The sequence below is a fragment of the Megalops cyprinoides genome, chromosome 9, assembly GCF_013368585.1.
Source record: "Megalops cyprinoides isolate fMegCyp1 chromosome 9, fMegCyp1.pri, whole genome shotgun sequence".
In the NCBI taxonomy this organism is placed as follows: domain Eukaryota; kingdom Metazoa; phylum Chordata; class Actinopteri; order Elopiformes; family Megalopidae; genus Megalops; species Megalops cyprinoides.
The window spans coordinates 19428642-19447230 of NC_050591.1; the positions used below are offsets into that span (position 1 = coordinate 19428642).

Genomic DNA, 18589 nt, shown 5'->3' on the forward strand with positions numbered 1-18589 from the left:
TGTGATCAGTGATCTAGGGATTTTCAGCGAAGCAATTTGACAAAATGTTTTGGAACTTACTGGTCCCTGTAATTAACCAAATTAATAAAACCTACTGGAAAGCATCTGCAAAAAATGTCCTTACTTTGTAAAAGCACTTTGCTAGCACAAACTTTTCCTCTTTTTCTTCAGCATACAGCATATACCTTACTCCCACTCCACTCTTCCAGCAAGTATGATTATAGTGCATAGTAAACTCTGAGGGCCCTACTGTAAGATTGGGAGTTTGTGGAAAAAAATGTGTGAAAAAGATACGCTTCTTCACAATGTTTTGCAGCAAAAAGGAAAAATGGTTTTGGCAGGCTGTGGAAAACAGCGAAACGAAAGCATGAGAACACAAAGACAAAAGCAACTCCAAAGAACAGAAAGACAGACATTACACATTAAAATCATAGCAAGGGAAAGGGAAGGGAAAGTGTTTTGCAGGGATCATTTAAAAAAAAAAAAAAGTCACCAACTTTAGGGACACAAGCCAATCTGACTGCAAGTCTGACTAGTGAGAAAAACAAAAAAAGAGTAAATCCTCATCAAATCAGTAATTGACAAGACTGATCTGGGTGAGAACAATATTACAACTTTAAAAAGAAGCTTTCCAACAAATACAGCACACCTGCTAAAACCTCCTTAAACATGTGCATGCTGAAGGATAGCTCTTTGTTCGTATATACATATAGTCTAATGTGTGATAAATTATGTGCTTTCACTTAATATACTATTAACATGTTATCACAACTTCCACCACAGCAGGAAGTCGATCGCCTGAAGAAGGTCCAGTGAGGAGGCTTGGAGGGTGAAAACATGGGCTGGGTAAAATATTAAAGTCCCTCCACAGAGCTATCTGACCGCAAAGTGAAAGCAAGCTGTTGAAACTTTGAATCTTGGCAATGCAAGAGAGTGAGCTTACACCGTAGTGTCACTGATGAGTGATAACACTGTCCAGGAATCCAACCAACATGACTTTTAAAACCATGAAAATTCACGGGTGGGTGGGGGGGGGGCAGTCTGTTTGGCCTTTACAGAGATGAAAATAATTAAAAAACGATACGTACATATTGTTAGAATGGACAAACAGGCAGGTACTGTATGTAGTAGTAGAAAGCTGATCAAGAGTAATTAAAAATAATAAAAAATACATTGGCCAAGAGATCCCAGTGCTTAGTTTCCTGGCTGAGTTAGATCATTAGGGGGGCCTTAGCCTGAAGTGTTGACAATGTTGACCCATCAGATCTGATTTTAAAATCTGCCACTGAATGTGGCGTTTCCTGTTCTACTGAAGAGCACTAATGGACATCATTGCTTCTCATCAAGAAAATAATTTGTTTTCTGATGCTGATCCCAGGGAACTCCACTACTCTAGCTGAGAAAGGAATGCATTTTTTCCTCTCCATCATAATCAGGTCTCCCGTCAAAGAGGAGAGGAGGTTCTCTTCATATAAAACACATAAATCTTACAGTGGTGGAAAAAACAACACAGGACAACTTTTCTAGTACTTACAAGGACCAACAAACAAGCCAAGAACGTACAACATAGGGTGCCTATGATACCATATTAACTTTTTTTTTTTTTAAATAAAAGAAAAAAAAAAAAAGACCAAAAACTGGCCCCTCAAGTGCTGTACTACAAAGACAAAGTTCTGTGTCCATGGTAGGACACCTCTGATCTTCATCTGGGTCTGTGTCAGTCTGTGTAGTGAGTAGAAGGACAGGGTGTTACTGCACAAAGAAAATGCGCCTGTCACCACGGTCAGCGACGCCCTTCACTCAGAGGTCCAGTTCCTTTCCAGGAGTTGGGGGGGCGGGGGTTGGGGGGGTTGAGCACAGGAGTAGGGGGTTGTTGACGAAAGGCATAAAACAAACACAGAATTACAATATCCTACAACTGTTCGCTGTTACAAACGTAGTCCACGAGGTCAGTCACCCCTAAGAGGTCGTCCTCGTCCTCGTCTTGTGTGGGCAGCTCCTGGGGGACCATGCCGTTGGCGGCCAGGGCGCTGGGGGCAACGGGGGTAGCCGAGGCCCCGCTGTCCTTAGGTCCGACGGCACCCCCGTGCTTGGGGACGAATGCCCCGGGGCCCTTGGCCGCACTCTGTCCGTTGGTGGAGGGCAGCCCCACTAAGTTATAGTCCAGGGGGCTCTCCCCTTTCGCCAGCACCTCCTCTTCATCGTCACTGTTGATCCTGTGGGGTCTCTTTGCGCCCTCATCTGCCTCCCCCACTGCAGGCCTTTTCCTCTTCTTCTCCTCCACTTCCTCCTCTTCCTCTTCGTCCTCGTCCGTCTCAATGCGGTTCAGCCTCTTGCGGACGGGCCGCTCCTCTTCTTCGGACTCCTCCGAGTCCTCCTCCTCTTCAGCTTTGTAGTCTTCCTCTGAGGCTCTCCGTCGCTTCAGCCGCTTGCGCCACTGCCGAGTGTCCTCCTCAGAGGAATCGCCCTTCACCCTCTTCTTCCTCTTCTTCCCCTCCTCCTCCTCATCCTCTCCATTGGAGTCTCTGGAACAAAAACTCCCTGAAATATCAAGAGTAAAATGTTAGGTCCTGAAGAGCTGCCCTGGGAGATTGGCTGGTCTGCAAGTATTGCTTCTCACACAAAATTAGACTTGTAACAAATAGTTTAAAGATACAGAGGAACCCTGATGACTGCGCAAACCAAACACACCGATGTTTTTAATCTATTAAAATGGGTTCCATTCCAAATCCATGATGTCATCTAAAGTCAGAGAAATTCAGAGGACTTCTAATGGACCTTGGATTGCATGCTACATGACTTTATTCCACTGCATTTTTTAGGTAAAACGTGGAGCGGCCTGGGAAACGCAGAGCCGTGTGGGGGGCGGGTGCTGAACTGACCTTCGCTTTCAGAGCTGGATAGGCGGCGCCGGTGAAGCTTCTGCTTGTTGTGGTGGACGGCGGTGTGCGACCTGTCGCTGTCGGAGGTTTCGCAGTAGTTCACCTGCTTCCTCTGGCTCCGACGGGAACGCCTCCGCCGCATGTCCAGGTCGCTGTCGCTGAACTCGCTGGAGCCCTCCGTCACTGGAGAGCGATCCCACACACACACACACATACAGGGAAATGGCCAAATTGCAGTGTTAAGTTTTTGTCCATATTAAATACAGTACTGATTTTAAAAAGAGGTGATCCATCACATTTAAAAAAAAAAAAAAAAAAATCTTTTCCAATTATTCTGCCAATTCTCTTCACCAATAAGTCCACTAATCAGCATATTAACTTGTAATTGACATTTTAATTACATCTCAATTGACATTTTTTATCTCTGCCAATGATCCCTCTGTATGTTCCTTCTTACCCATTTCTTCTTCCTCCTCCTCTTCCTCCTCCGTCTCCTCCTCTTCCTCCTCATCGGAGTACCCTCTTCGTCGCCGCTGCGGCCGCCGCGTGGTCCTCTTCTTCTGAGGCCGGTTCCTGCTGCGTGACACGGCGTGCCGCGGGCCGTAGCCAGAGCTCCCGAAATCGCTGTCGTCCATGGAGTTCACGTCCGCGTCGCTTTCCCCGTCATCCCCCGAAACCACAAACTCCTCCTCCTCCGAACTGTGATCACATGCACAGGGAGAGTCAGAGGCAGGCGAAGAGAAACAGACAGATAGAAAGAGTGGAAACGGACACACAGAGAAAGAACAGATATGATAAACATGAAAAGGGCAAAAATGAATACAATCATCTGAAAGACGGTCATGTTTAATAAATGTTGTGTATTTTTTCCCTTAAGAAGTTCTCTCATTTACATAAATGCTGCTCAGAACAAGCAGCTTTGAATGTTCCAATATAACACAGGAAGACTTGAGTAAAACTGACAAAGCTGGATAAGAGCATCTGCCGGATGTAAAAAATGTAAATGTAACATTAAACGTAGTAACATCTTGTACATTGCTCTGGATAAGAGTGTCTGCTAAGTGATAAAATGTAAATGCAAATGTAAATATAGGTACAGATTTAGATATAGGCGAAATGATAAGCCAAAATGGGCTGAATGGCCTCATCTTGTCAGTACAATGTTCTGAAAACATGTATTTGCAGGCAAACGCCCACAGAGGGTGGTGTTCCAGGCGGGCGTGGCACTCGGACAGACCTGCTGCTGAGGCGGAACTCGTCCTCGCTCTCCTCCTCCTCCATGGTGCTGTCGCTGTCCAGGTCGTTCAGGCGTCGGCGTTTCTTTCTGCGCGCAGCAGGCGCGGCCTTCGCTGGCCGGCGGTTCTCCTTGCCCTCCTCCTGCAGGATGGTGGAGATGTCCTTCCCTCGGTGTCCTGTGATGTTGGCCATGTCCTTGCCCCGGCCCGCACCTGAATATTGCCATACATACGTAACATGACGGCTTCAACTCCTGCCCTCTCTGTATCCCAGCTCTGGGGCCTCTGGCTTAGACAGTGTTTTTCAAAAATTTGCCATGATGATTGACACAAGTGACTTCATAAATATTTAGGTACTTTCTCTTCTCTTAAGAGAAAAGCTAAAACTGTATGCTATCCTGTTATAAAAGTGTAATTCATACTGGCGTTTCCGTTAATATCCCACATACCTCCTCCCTCAGCCTCCTTAATGTCCTCCTCGATTGCCTCGTCGATAGCTTCATCAAACTCATCAAATCTATTGCCAAAACAGCACAGAGAGTGAGGTATAGTCAGCTATACCTCTTTCAAAGTGGGATGCACATCAAAGCCATGTCCCCCATCACCCACCTGTAGCTTATGCACTTCCTTGTTCTTGTCGATCTCCTTCCCAGATTTCTGCTCTTTTTGACATCTTTCTTCTTTTCCTGCTTTTCCTCTTCTACTTCAGGCTCCTGCGGAGAAGGAAGGCAGGGCAGTTAGTGGTGAAACTCATTGATTTCAGATGAAAACTGAGTGCCTCCCTATTAAACCTGTGGTTTACTGTTTCCATTTGCTTTAGAATCAGAAATGCTGGTTTGAAGACTTTTACAATCATATTTCCATTAGGGGGGCATACTACAAGTAAGGAAATCTCTAAAGAATGGTACAACATTCTCAGTTTATCAGTTATACAAGGAAAGAAAAATTATAGCATCAGAGGCATCATTTTTATATTTAATGACAGGACACAGAACTTCAAGGAAGCATGCAAAAATGAAAGAAAAGATATGATACATTTAAAACATGCAAGACTATGAATCAAACTTAAGCCAATAAAGTTTACTTGTAGTGTTATAATTATCAGTTACTCTTTGCCCATAATAAGTGCACCTTTTACAACAAAAGGAGGGAAAAAATACCACAACCAAGAGTGAGGAAACAGTAGAAATCTACCACTAGGGAAATCTGAGAGAATGTTAGTGTCCAAGCCCCATTCAAACCCAGTGAGAGAGTCTTAAATTCATTGGTACAAATCCACTGACCTGAGCAGCGCGGGGACTTACCCCGTTACGGCCATTAGATTCCAAGTCCTCGGTACTTACGGGAGCTGGGATGATGTTCTCCACGCTGATCCCCACATACACCAAGCGCTCCCGCCTGGTCAAACAGTGAGGAGCAGTGGGGGGGGGAGACAAACTTCTGTAATCATCAAATAACTACAGCCTTAAAGAGCACCTCTAGCGGTCAACAATTTGCAGATTATCCAGCAAAAAATAAGCAGCGGATAACAGCAGATGGGTAAATCCATGCTGATATTTAATATGATCATAAATAATCTCATATATTTTGTTTTGTTTTCTGAAAAAAAAGACAAAGTAGCAGATAAATTAACTAGCAACATAAAGTTACAATTACTGTAAATTAGCAGTAATCCACCTACTAGATAATCTAGCAGGTAACATCATAACTACTAAAATGGCTCATACTTTGACAGGTCATCTCTCTGTGTATAATTATTACTATTTTTAAAAACGCATATCAGAATATAGTAGTTTACTCACTGATCACAGTTAAACACCAGTAAGCCACTGAAAGGGTAACTGTTGACCACTGGAGGTGCCCATTTAAGGATGTCAATGGCTGACAAATTATCAGTAGATTTCCTTACAGATACCATTTACTGTGTATCTAACTGGAGCTTGATACAAAGTTTCATTTATATGGGACAGTCAATATTTGAGCCTGAAACACAAGGAGAAGGTTTAGTTGGATGTACAAACCCTATACCAAGCACTTGCAAGACGGAACTGGTGAGGTATATGGTGTTGCACATCCAATGCTTTTCTTTCTTGCAGAACAACCAGAAGGCCTGTTAACTTGAGCCCAACTTTTTTAACCTTTCAGCAAAGTCAGAGAATACAGCAGGGTGAACTTATAGTGAGTTTCCTCAATCTTTAAGCCAAACGATAAAGAAATACTAATAAATCGGTGGGCATAACATATTGATAAATCACTTGTTTTAACTTCTAAAAAACTACACTGGCCGAGTTCCGTACCTTCGTTCAGCACGCTCCTTCTTCTTCAGAACCACATCAAGGTTCTGCAGCTGTTCCTCCAACTTTTCACACAAGAGTTTCTGCAGAGGAACAAGGGAAATGGATCAGGATATATCACTGTCATTTCTGCCACACTGAGCTCAAGGTCTCGTAGCAAACAGACTGGATTACTGCCACTCATATTCAACACCAGCATATTGCCTTCTTACTGATGGGTTTCTCAGAGCCTTATGCTGTGATTTACTCTATGCATGTATCATGATTCAAGATTTCTACCATTCCACCATTTCTACTCCATGTCATGCCACAGTATTGGTTTAACCCTGCATAATGCTTTAATCATTGCCATCAAGTGTTAATGAATCATATTACACATTGTCATTATGTTTTTATGAACTTTTTATATATAATGAACTATTTAGAAAACGTTAATGTGCTTTACGATTAAACAGCTGGGTATTCACAGAAGCAGTTTGAGTTAAACATTTAAAAGCTACTCCACGCCATAACCAATGTTGAGAAGTGCTCCTATTGCAAGATTAACAAAGATATGGGCATCTGCTACAGAAAGGACATAGAGGAATATAGACAAGTTTGTTAATGGTCTCCCATGCGAGCTGATACAGGATGGTATGGTCCTCGCTCAGAAGGATACTTACATGCTGGCAGGGGGGACAGAACCATTCTCCGTCCGGGATGATCATGAGAGGGGGTCGCAGACAGGCCGTGTGGTAGCCGCTGTCACAGGAATCACACAGCAGGATCTGGGGGGGGGGGGGGGGGGGGGGGGGGGGCAGTGAGCAATGTGGTGATACACAATTTTATCAGTGAACAATTTATTTCTCCTAGCACTCCTAATGTTCAACATTCCTCCACTGGCATATGAGCGAAACCTCACCAATCAAGGGTACATGACAGCCTTGGTTTTTAGGAAGCAGCGTGGTGGCACCTGACACAGACCTAGCCGTACCTCATTCTCCAGTATGGTAGAAATTACTTCCTCAAATGTGCTGTTCAACAGTGAGAGCATCTGACCTACAAATCAGAGCCTGGGCCTCACGGCTCAGTCAGAGCTGTGCAGCTCACGGAGAAGGTTTGTAGGGTTTGTCAAGCTAATTTTAAAGACACAAAAAAGGACTTCTTGATCAGATGAGGAGACTGCTATGCTTAACCACAAATGTGATTGCCTAAGGACAATGTTTAATTGTGACAACTGGATTAATTATTGGGTTCATCCAGTTGTGGTGTGACAGATGAAGTATACTGTATGACATCTGTAAATATCCAACTTTATAAAATGCAGGAACGCAAAATACTAGGCAGACAATTCCAGTTACGTGCCTTGACCAAGGGTACAACAACAGTGCCACTGGAGATTCAAACTACAGTCTTATGGTTGAAAATCCAGTCCGTCACCAACTAAACTACATTGCTGTCTGATGCTCTATTCCCTGATTCTTGCAGTGAGCAGTAACTCATTTATGTAGACCAAATTAGCAATTATCCACTAAAGATCACAAATTCAAGACTCATGCCCCAAGACTCTACACTAACCAAAGGGCTAACAGCATATGTAGCCCCTCGGAGACGGCAATTTCACAAATACTTCATCCAAAAGTCTGAGTATGAGATATTTTAATCACACATTTCTTAAAGACTCAAGATAATACACACTTTGGAACTGTGAATATCTCCCTAACAGATAATTTGATTTATTTTCTGGGTAAATGCTTATGACTACAGTTTCAAGAGAATGACATATTACATACCACGTATTTGTGTATTATATTAACTATGCTTAATTCTAAAACCATTTTAATACACAGACAACCACTTGTATGTACTACTGAACACGTACAGAAGCATACACTGAAGGCTATATTACTGTACAGAACAATAATTGATGCAAGTACAGCTCATATTAAAACCTTTTTTTAATTTAGAAAAGTTATATTTCGTACTATGTTGGAATTGTTCATATCACAGCTTCAGCCACCTCTAAAACATAACTACAGTTTATTATTTAATGAATTTATCATATGAAGAACAATACTGATGAATTGGATGCAAATTGTATCAAAAAAAGAAATTTACTCCATTAACTGCACAGTTTATGCACCCGTGTATTCAATTTACAGCTATCTGAAAGGGAATATTTGCAATTGGAATATTCCTTCATATGTATGAAAAATTGGTACACAATAACATTCTTTAACCAGGAAAGTAATATGACCTAACAACCCTCATGGTGACTCACCAATTCAGGATGGTTGGGGAGGCCACAGTGTTTACAGGGGTCGTCATTGGGGGTTTCCTCTGAGTTTGAATCCGAGTCCGACTCGCGTCTGTCCTTGGACTTCTCTACCTTGTAATCTTCATCACTGTCATCATCCTCACTCTCTTCCTCATCATCATCACTGGAGCCTTTATTTTTGCGCCACCTTGTGCGAGTGTTTGACCATCGAGCCCGACGTCGCCGTTTTCCCTGAAATAACAACATGTCACAAAACTCATGTCACCAAAAGCTAAAAGGCAAGGCACTCCCGAGCTTGCTTTTAATGTACATTTTAAACTTCATCCCACAGCTTATGAAGGGCAGAGAACAGAAATAATTCACAGGTACCTTTGTTAACTTGTTCTGGCCATCTGCATCAGCCTTCCTTGAGTTTTCCCTTGGTTTCCTCTGAGGCTTCTCCACATCTTCATCCTCATCTTCCCCATCATCCTCAATCAAAGGAGCCAAGTGCTTCCTTTCCAGCTTCATGTCCTGGATTTCTGCCAGTTTGGGAGTGGGTCGGCATATCCTGGGGGACCTCCTCAGGGACCTCCCATCAGCCATGTCAGTCCCTGGATCTGGCTTCTTCTCCTCTGCCTGGATCACCTCTTTCCTCCTGTGGGAGGGGATTTTGATCTTCAGACGGATACCCTCCTTCTGGATTTCTGACGACACCTCTTCACCCTCCTCACCTTCCTTGGCTGCTGCTCCGTCTTCATCGAGACTGGATTTTTCAGCGTCCTGTTGGTCTTTGTCTGTAGACCCTTTGTCCTCCTTGTCATCCTCTGACGCCCCAGCTTTTCCTTTCCTTTTCTTCTTTCTCTTCTCAGAGCCCTTTTTCTCTTTCTCTTCCTCACCTTCTGCCACCTCTTCTTCCATCTCAGTACTTTTAGTTTCCTCTCCAGGTGTGGATTCACTCTCCGCATTTTTCTTTTCTTGGTCCCCTGTGGTCTTCTCAGCCTCTGCCTTCTTGGAAGGCAAAGCATCTCCCTCAGCCTTCACGTCAGTGGCCTCCTCAGATTCATCCTTCTCAGGGTGACTGGGCTCTGTACTGTTGGACTCTTTCATGGACTTCTCTCCATCCTTCTCTCCCTTCTTATCAGGGACCTCTTCCTTCTCTTCACCCATGCCATCCTTACCAGTTTTTTCTTTAGACTCCAAGATGTTTGGAGAAACCTCCATGGGTTCTTCTTGACTTCCTTTCTGGGTGGGCTCCACTACTGGACACAAGCTTGGTGTCTCTTCAACAGCTGTTGCTGTTGTCCTCTCTTCCGAAGAAGCCAAGTCATCACTTGTAGATAAAGGTTCTTTTTCTTCAGTGGCAATGGCCTGCTCTTGAACAGGTTTCATGCTTTTTTCTGCCGCAGTTAATTGCACTGGTTCAGCAGATTTTTCTTTCTCTTTGCCGGTTTCAACCTTCACACTGTCCTCTACTTGACCCTTTTCCTCCCTAGCAATGGCACAAACCTGCTGCTCTTCTGCTCTCTTAGCTTGTTGGCTTTCAGACTTATCTGATACTGTTCCCATGTCCACATCTTTAGCAGGCTGTACCTCCCCATTGATCAAGTCATCTTTTGGCTCCTTTTCCAAGCCATCCGAGGAGGAAGGAGGAGGTGCTTTGCTGTCCTCTTCCATCTTTTCCACCTCCTCCTTCAGCAACTCTTTGGTGGGAGTGATGGATGGGTTGCGAACAATTATGCTTCCCCCATTGTCAAAGTCCTCACTCAATTTGAGCTCCCTCTTCTTCAGGGGGATTTTAGCCTGCTGGTCGTTCTTCATGGCCCTCTCCACTTCCTCTGAGGTCTTCTCCTTTGTTTCCTCATGTGTTTCCATCTTTAAAGGGGCCTCCTTCTTCTCCAATCCCAGTACGGCAGCGTTCTGCACAGAATCTTTCGGTTCTTCCTTGATGATTGCAGTGATGGTCCTTACCCGGTTGTCAATCATGGGCTTTTCCTCAGTTTTCTCCGACTTCGTAGTTGACCCTGATTTCTCATTATCATCTTTGCTTTCTGTGGGTCCCACCTTGCCCTCCTGCTTCAGGTCCCCTTTATCATCCTTCACAGAGGGCTTTAGGTCGTTTCCTGTCGTAGGGGAGATGGAGCGAATGGTACTCTTTGCAGGCTTTTCATCTTCATCCTCTGAGGTGTCCTCTGATTTTTCAGTCTTCTTCAAACTCCCTGACTCTTCTGTGTGGACAAAGACCAAGTTAATTAGCTTTTTACAGAGTCCCCCAGTTAAACCGCTAAAGAAACAAGTATCAGACCCAACCTCAGAACACTGCAACACCACCTAACAGTAAGAACTGGGGAAAAATGCTACTGTAGCACTTTGTCACATTTACATTCTTTTTCTCAACGAATGGTATAATGCACTAGCTTTGGTTACAGCTTCCTTTACACCTTACAAACCTTCAAAACCCTTCTTATAAAGTGATTTTAATCAAGCACATTAAAGAAGAGTATAGTTTCCAATCATTCTAGGATTTGTGTTGCAAATCATATGATCCAGAGGCTAGAGGGATGACCATACTTTCTCCCTCTTCTTTCTTATTCTCTTGATCTTCCAGGCTTGGGCTAGTGCTGGCTGACCCCTCCTGGGTTTCCTTCTTGGTCAACAGCGCTGGATCGATCTGGGCCTTCAGCAGCTCCACAGTCTCTGCCAGATCATTTCGAGTCCTGAGAGGATAAAGAATGTGATTTAATGAAAGCAAGGTACACCACATTCTTAATTATGTAATTACAGTAAATGATATTCGGTACCCCAAAGATCAAAATGTTGAATAATTTATAGTCATATAATTTATACAGTCAGGTCTACACTCAAGTTTTGCATGTCTCATGTCATTCTGAGAGTTGAACCTTTAAGCCCTCTGGCCACGAGCCCTGTGTACTGAAGACTTCTCAGCGCTGCTGCTCACTAAATTCCGCATACCTAACGATGCACTTCCAGGAGGATCCATCCAAGTCATCCTGCTCCTCCACATAGACCCGCACATTGTGGTCTTGGTCCAGCTGGAACCAGTACATGAGGCCATCCTTGTCCCGGCCAATTGGCTGCAGGCGCATCTTATCGGGATCCTCCTCATTTATTGCAGTCTTAAACTTGATGTTATCATCAAACTGACACTCACACAAGTACTGCAGAAGAAGAGAAACAAATACCCACGTAAAGAAATCCTGAGTGACACACGGCACCTTCATTCAGTTTTCAAGACTTTATTTTCTCTTGATCACTGAAAAGTAAAGCGGCTCCACTTGTGTACTGGATGTGAACGGAATGAAAGAAATTATCTAGGACAGAAAACAGTGAATGGAAAGCACTGTAAGGCTTTTGATCATACTTTGAGGATTCCTGTCTTGCACTCTATTGTCATCTCTCGGTACCCCTTCTTCTCCAGCTCCCAGGCCCAAGTGGTGTTGAACTCCTGACACACCTGGTGGATACAGAGATGCACTGTCAGCCAACAGGAAGGGTTGGGGGACAGACTTCAGACACTACATAAATAACATCCAACAAATGCAGGTGAGAAAACATTTATAGTTAACACAATATGCACAAATGGATGCATACCACAGTTTTTTCAAATGAATTACACTGCTTATCAGTTTGATTGATGTTATTTTTTTTTATAGCATACCGCATGTACTGGAATTAAGAATAAGTGGAAACACCACCCAGCGTTGACTTGGGGGTCTTACATCACCTTGATAAGATACTTCTCCCATCTTTCCGCAGACACTGACTTGCCGATTTTCCTCATCAACTTCACATGAAGCTCCACCAAGGGCTTGGGAACTGACGGGTACAAAAGAAGGAAAACAAAAAATACTGGGATTATTCTGGAGAATTCAAAATCACCAAAATGTGTAATATTTGGAAAGTAAATACAGCGAGAAATTTTGAGATAATACACATAATGCAGGCAGGATCAAGCCTCATTTTTTACATTCCAAAAACAAGCCCAAATTTAACAAGACTATCCTAAAATGGCAGCACTAAAGCACCTCTGTCCGATTTCATCATTGGAAGTTGTGACACCTTTGCAAGTTTTCAGTAGTGGATGGTTCAATGTTAGCAAACTCTGACATAAAGAACTGTCATACCTCTGTAAAACTCACAATTACCAGCAACAGTCAACAACTATGAATAAGAGACTCTGCAGTCAGAGTTAAAATGGAACAATAATCTTTTGCCCACCATTTTACATTTTTTACTCACAGGAGCATCAAAGGTTTAATTTACAGCATTGAAATTTCCTGAACCTAAACACAGGTAGACATTGGTCAACTGGCAAGAATAAATCTGAATGAAAATTATATGTTCTCTGTTATTTATGATGGTATCACTCATTTCTTTCTGATCTATTAATAGTTTGGGGGCTTACATGCACTTTATACAGTATTTATCTGTCAAATAAACAGGACAAACAGTTACTTGTTGAATTTTACATTTTTACTTTTTCCCCTCAAAATACCAGTGTCAATAAAAATAGCCTTTTGACTGGTTCATCACTTTGGAGAGGCCAGGTATTACAGGAGCCTAACAGAAACATTTAAACCTGCAATTTATAGGTTACTGTGACTGAGTGCAAGAGAATGTAAGCACTCCACTACCAAAATTACACTACTTGCAACTTAAATATAATTTTCCTGCACAGACCACATTAAGACAAGTTCAACTCAGAGAAAAGAAAGAATTCTGGAAATATGTGACGGGAAAACCTGGCCCATGAAACATGAATTTCACAGCAAATAATGTAATGAGGTAGCCACAACAGCACGTATCATATTCGTATTTTAAGTGATAAATGAGCACTTAACTAAGGCTTTTGACTCAAGGCTTTGTTCTAGAGACAGCAGTTGTGTGCAAACACACTTTCCCCATTTAGTCTAGTAAGACAATGCTTAATTTACATGTCCGTTTAACTGTGCAAGACCTAGAACAACGGCATGCAGAGAAAAATTTCAATTTCCACCGCTAAGTACAGCCATCAGAAACACAATAACTAATTCATAAAAAACGCCAATCAATCTGGCTTTAAAATATCAATTTTAATGCATTTACGTTTAATTTAAATATTACATACAGCACATATATATTATGCACGCCATAGCCAGCAAACTAGCAAGCTAACTTCAGGTCCTAAATCGATTTCGAACCGTGAATTTGTTAACTAGACATGTATGTTATGAAGTATGTGACAGGCCAGCTTGAATGGCAGTAATAAAGTTTGACATTTGAGGGGTCTAACATTAGACACCCGCCTCCAAAATCTTAGTTCCTATTTGCTCGCTCCAATAAACACGTGCGGGAAAAATATAAATATTGTCCACGTGACAATTTTGTGGACGCTGGACAGGACGCATTGAAATGACAGCTTACATACTAGTCTATCAACCCCGCTAACGGCGTAGCTCTAGCTAGCTACGCCACAGACATACTGCTTCTGTTTTTATCACCGGGCTTCGAATAAAAAAGCCATTAACTAATTTGGTAAACGTGTAAAGATATGTTATAGTAAAATATCCGAGATTCGGTTGTTTATGGTGTGTTAAACGCTCGTATTCCGCCTGACTAGTTTGAATGGAGTGGCTATCGGAACATAAACGAGAGACTCCATTCAGCAGGAAGTTTAGACTAATGCGTTGTGCGCCTGCGCAGTGGTGTCAGTGAACCACTATCTGCCAAAAAATAATATTTAACTGCAAATATCATCGGCGTATTTCAGAAGCAGTTAATCACAGCGATCCCATATAACGAATGGTTGAAAGTGGGAAAACGGTTAAATAAAAGGGAAGAAAAAAACTCAAATTCCAGCGCCACTATCGTTCACCTTTTGTGCCTGATAAACTACAATTTAATCCATAATGAGAAGGCAAAGCAAACCAGGCTAGAATGTCAACCCTGACGTAGTACGAACACGAATTATAAGAAAACGTGTTGCCTTTCGGGTACAAGAAACTATTAGGAAAGCACAAATAATTACTCTACACTGTACAAATGTTTCAAACTTTACTATAAAGGAGAGAAAGCCGAGAAAAAAACGAAGTTAAACACTCAATTGCCACACAATACTGCAACAACCAACGTCTACTCTGCACAACCAACAACACAAGCAATGATGATGGAGAGACCCTTTTTTCCTCGCACATCCCAGCTTCTCCAATTAAAACGTTACCTGTGGAGGTCTCCTGTAGATATCTCTCCATCTGCGGAAACGTCAGCTCTGGCAGGTCCAGTACAGCTCCATAGCGCTCCAGAAAAGAACAGACAACGGCGAAGCTTGGGCACAAACCGGGGGAAGGACCCGCTGCTGCCGCCGGAGCAGCCATTTTTTCCAACGGGGGAGCAGGAGCAGACTGAGCTCGGAGGACCGAGGACTGCCCACAATTCACCGCGCCAGTACAGCCTCATTAACGTGCTGGGGGCTCGGAGGGATTGCAGGCCAAGCCGCCACTGGCCCAGAGGTCTTTGCGGTAAAAAGTTTAATCACCAAGTTAAGCAAATGTAAACAAACGACTATGCGCTGAAGTTTTGTTGATATATTTGCGAAGTAGGTTACGTCGCTTATTTAGCAAACTAAAGACAGTGTCGTGCGTAGAAGCACATTTTTCAAAAACCATTCGTTAGCTAAGATAACTTATGCACTTTAATGAGGTAGACTAAGATTGTTAACTCCGTCAGCATAACGCATTTATAGTGCTAGCAAAAATTAGCTAATGCCCGTGGTTTCATCCAAGAGAGCTGGTAATCCCTCTTTAAAATATAGTGCTTTATTTTTCCTTCATGTTTGCCAAGTTAGGTACGTTTCTGATAACCTAGCTAACATTCGCTTGCTAGGTCTTGATGATTTCTCCAGTCACTTGGCTAGCCAGCTAATATAGCTATAAATAGTTCTAACAGCGAGAAGGCTAGTTAGCTAACTAGCTTATGACAAACTCGTTCTGTTTTATCTCCCAAATACTAAATCACTCGACACTGAATTCTATGAACGAGCTATCGATGTACACTGGCCCGAAATTAAGGAGTTATCTCAGTAACAAATGAATAACTCGTGAAATTTTCGTAAGGGTGTGACGCACCAGAGGGGTGGAGGGCGGGGGGCGTCTCCGACGTGCAGTAGCATTTTGTTGCCGATCAGCAGGACGGTCCGATCGCGTTTCGCTGTCTGAAGTTAAAAGACTTAAAACACGGGATACACTTAATCTCTGGTATGACTTTATGTTTGCAATCAATTATTAACGTACGTGATCAAAATCTTCTCTACAAATGAAAGTCAATGGATTGTAAGACCGGTTCTGTTGCTGATACATTTTATCCAGCTCGGCAATTTTATTATTTTTTTTTACTTAAAAGCTTGATTTCATTCATTTCATAAGGTTACCGAGAAATATGCAAATATTGTATTACTTGTACAAACCCATGTTTATGGGAAATAAACTACTTTGTGCAACTATTTCTTTAACAAAGTGGAATTAAGAAGGCTCTGGACTCGTTCCAGTGGGTGCTTGGTTCAAATCCCAGACTGGCAGTTGATGGTTGCCGTAGTTTGCTATTAAGTTATGGGAAAGCGGAAGGGAAGGAACGGACTGCGAAGTGCAAATAAGTGACAACAGTGATACTGTTACTGTTTGGATACCATTGAACATATTCATAATGCCTGCACACAATTCATAAGCGTAACAATACTTAACAGAAAAATATAATGCCAAGATACTGTATCTAAAATATGGAAAATAACTTGTATTATATAACTATGTGTTCAGCTACTGCTTATGAGCTATATATAGCAATTACACTTATTTATACATTTATCCAAGCCTTGATTGCCTTCAGATGGGGTCTGGAATACATGCTTTGATGGTGTCATTACGTAAACACTGACATGTTTTCCTCTTCTCTTTTCCATGTTACCTGCCAATACATCAGATCTGGTGTGAAGTCATGACTTCTCCAGAAATTGCATCCTTGTCCTGGGGTCACATGAAGGTCAAGGGTTGCTCCTCGTCCTACAAGGACTGCAAGGTGTGGCCCGGAGGCAGTCATGCCTGGGATTGGAGGGAAACCGGCACGGACGTGAGTTGCATTCCGTACCTTTGGATCTGTCATTTCTGGAGCATTGGCCTCCAGATTGGCTCAATACTGGGTGGGACACCTTGAAAAAGAAACTTTTCTTGAGTCAAATTGTGCCAGGTGTATGAACAGGTTATGAACGTAGGTAATGAAAGGCTGCAAATCCTTGAGGTTGTCTCCCAAGCAAATAACACACATTCATTAAAATACAGGACTATGATAGACAGGACCAAGTACTAATGTAACGCACTATAACTGACCTACATAATTATTTGAAAATATGCAGGTGACCACTGAGTCAAACTTCATTTGAGTACAAAGTGATCAAACACCCTTTCAAAAGTCCCTTTGGTGGTTACCATACTGCCAGTAACCTTCTGATCAAATTCTAAGCAGTTTTGCACCTCCTTTGTTATGTGGCACATGACCTTCATTTCATTGGAGGAAAACACAGTACCTTACATGGGTACAGCAATAGCTGTCTCGGTGTTATATTTAAAACCACAACCTTCATTTCTAGTGTGCTACGAGGCCCTGATTTGTGTCATGTGTCTGGGTGCCCTCTCAGCATTATCCCGGAGTGCAACCGGCTGACCTGGAGGAAGTACTGAGGAAGGGGGTGAACACTCTGGTGATCGGGAGGGGGATGAGTGAAGCCCTACAGGTACCAGTAATTATCACCAGAAATGAGAGATCCAAATAATGAAAATAATGCCAGGCTATCCAGCTTTTTTATTAAACATACCATCATGACTACTCACTGGCTATTTTTCCATTTGATGTACTAGAGTCGACTCTCAAGGGTGGAAAAACAGTGAGACAAGATGAATAGAAACAAGTGTTTGTATTTAACTTAGAGTGACCAGCAACTCCCTAAATTCTAACTTGCTGTGAGAATTTATGAGTCGACATGCTGATTGCATCCAATTTTGCATGCCTTCAAGTACAGTGTAATGGGAAAGTACCCAATCACTATTTGTACACACACTGTTGTGAACAGTGAGCAAATGGCCTGTTAAACAGCAAAATGGCTGCAACATTGCACTTACCAAACCCAACCTCTGTTGTGGTCTGATACACCCATTTCTGCCTCTCCCAGTTCCATTTTAGTTAGACTTGAGATGTGGGATTAGAATTTACCATCACCAAGTGCTTTTTTCAGAAAAAGCAACAACACCCAGTGAATACTTTTGGGAGAGATCTGCCCAAACTGGCAGTAGGTTCCATGAAAAAAACAGGTTTCATGGAGTTGCAGATTCTAGACTCACTTGCTTTGTTGTGAGGTAAATATTACTAGTGAGATTCATATCTCCTCTTATACCCTCCTGTGCCAGGTGCCCTCCTCCACACTGGACTATGTGAAGCAGCAGGGTGTGGAGGTAAAGGTGTTCCAGACAGAGAAAGCTGTCAAGGAGTACAATTCTCTGGTAGGGCAGGGAGCCAAGGTGGGAGGTGTCTTCCACTCAACCTGCTGAAGATGTCCTTACCACATTGCCAGCCTTATAACTCAGCAGTGCCAGACTCCTCAGCTGAACACCTGGCAGCTTCTCTTCTGCTGCTGGTTTTGCAATGAAATTGAGGAATTGAAAGAACAAAAGACTGATGTCATATAAATTGTCATATGTCATATAAATTGGCTCAAATGGGGCAGATGTGGGAAAAACAGTGGAGAATGTTCATTTTTTTCAATTTAACCAATAAAACAAAAGCCTATAGTGACAATTTGCCATCACTGCCAGAATGTTTAAAGTGTGCAATGTTTTCACTCTTCTAAATTGCATCACAGTAATAAAAATCATCAATAATAATAAAATAAAAATAAAGTAA

At 42.6% G+C, this 18589-nt stretch overlaps 2 protein-coding genes across 6 annotated transcripts; one reads left to right on the top strand and one right to left on the bottom strand.

Moving 5' to 3' along the window:
* Nucleotides 1-1581: 1581 nt before the first annotated feature.
* Nucleotides 1582-15030, bottom strand: rsf1a (remodeling and spacing factor 1a). 3 transcript variants are annotated; one of them, XM_036536241.1, is made up of 16 exons: nt 14868-15030; nt 12393-12484; nt 12030-12122; nt 11621-11826; nt 11219-11364; nt 9038-10875; nt 8672-8899; nt 7074-7178; nt 6415-6494; nt 5461-5515; nt 4727-4830; nt 4567-4634; nt 4120-4330; nt 3340-3581; nt 2883-3065; nt 1582-2541 (listed from the first exon to the last, which is right to left on the bottom strand). In XM_036536241.1, exons 1-16 carry the CDS (start codon nt 15019-15021, stop codon nt 1913-1915), a joined length of 4434 nt encoding a protein of 1477 aa, XP_036392134.1. In that variant the 5' UTR covers nt 15022-15030; the 3' UTR covers nt 1582-1912. The 3 variants fall into 3 exon arrangements, with proteins under 3 accessions (XP_036392134.1, XP_036392133.1, XP_036392132.1); XM_036536240.1 differs by having other exon boundaries at nt 5422-5515; XM_036536239.1 differs by having other exon boundaries at nt 5401-5515.
* An 88-nt stretch (nt 15031-15118) lies between these two features.
* On the top strand, nt 15119-18589 carry aamdc (adipogenesis associated, Mth938 domain containing). 3 transcript variants are annotated; one of them, XM_036536244.1, is made up of 4 exons: nt 15119-15165; nt 16619-16765; nt 17331-17426; nt 18097-18589. In XM_036536244.1, exons 2-4 carry the CDS (start codon nt 16634-16636, stop codon nt 18235-18237), a joined length of 369 nt encoding a protein of 122 aa, XP_036392137.1. In that variant the 5' UTR covers nt 15119-15165; nt 16619-16633; the 3' UTR covers nt 18238-18589. The 3 variants fall into 3 exon arrangements, with proteins under 3 accessions (XP_036392137.1, XP_036392135.1, XP_036392136.1); XM_036536242.1 differs by lacking the exon at nt 15119-15165 and adding an exon at nt 15168-15242; XM_036536243.1 differs by lacking the exon at nt 15119-15165 and adding an exon at nt 15277-15900.

What these genes read in the sequence shown, in the direction of transcription:
- rsf1a (XM_036536239.1), bottom strand. Translation starts at nt 15,021, where the DNA reads ATGGCTGCTCCGGCGGCAGCAGCGGGTCCTTCCCCCGGTTTGTGCCCA. An exon ending in TCTGTCCCCCCTGCCAGCAT is followed by an intron (nt 6,495 to 7,073) that starts GTAAGTATCCTT and finishes GTTCCTCTGCAG; the next exon opens with AAACTCTTGTGTGAAAAGTT. An exon ending in AGGAAGTGCATAAGCTACAG is followed by an intron (nt 4,635 to 4,726) that starts GTGGGTGATGGG and finishes TTTTGGCAATAG; the next exon opens with ATTTGATGAGTTTGATGAAG.
- aamdc (XM_036536244.1), top strand. Translation starts at nt 16,634, where the DNA reads ATGACTTCTCCAGAAATTGCATCCTTGTCCTGGGGTCACATGAAGGTC. An exon ending in GGAGGGAAACCGGCACGGAC is followed by an intron (nt 16,766 to 17,330) that starts GTGAGTTGCATT and finishes GTGCCCTCTCAG; the next exon opens with CATTATCCCGGAGTGCAACC. An exon ending in GGATGAGTGAAGCCCTACAG is followed by an intron (nt 17,427 to 18,096) that starts GTACCAGTAATT and finishes CTCCTGTGCCAG; the next exon opens with GTGCCCTCCTCCACACTGGA.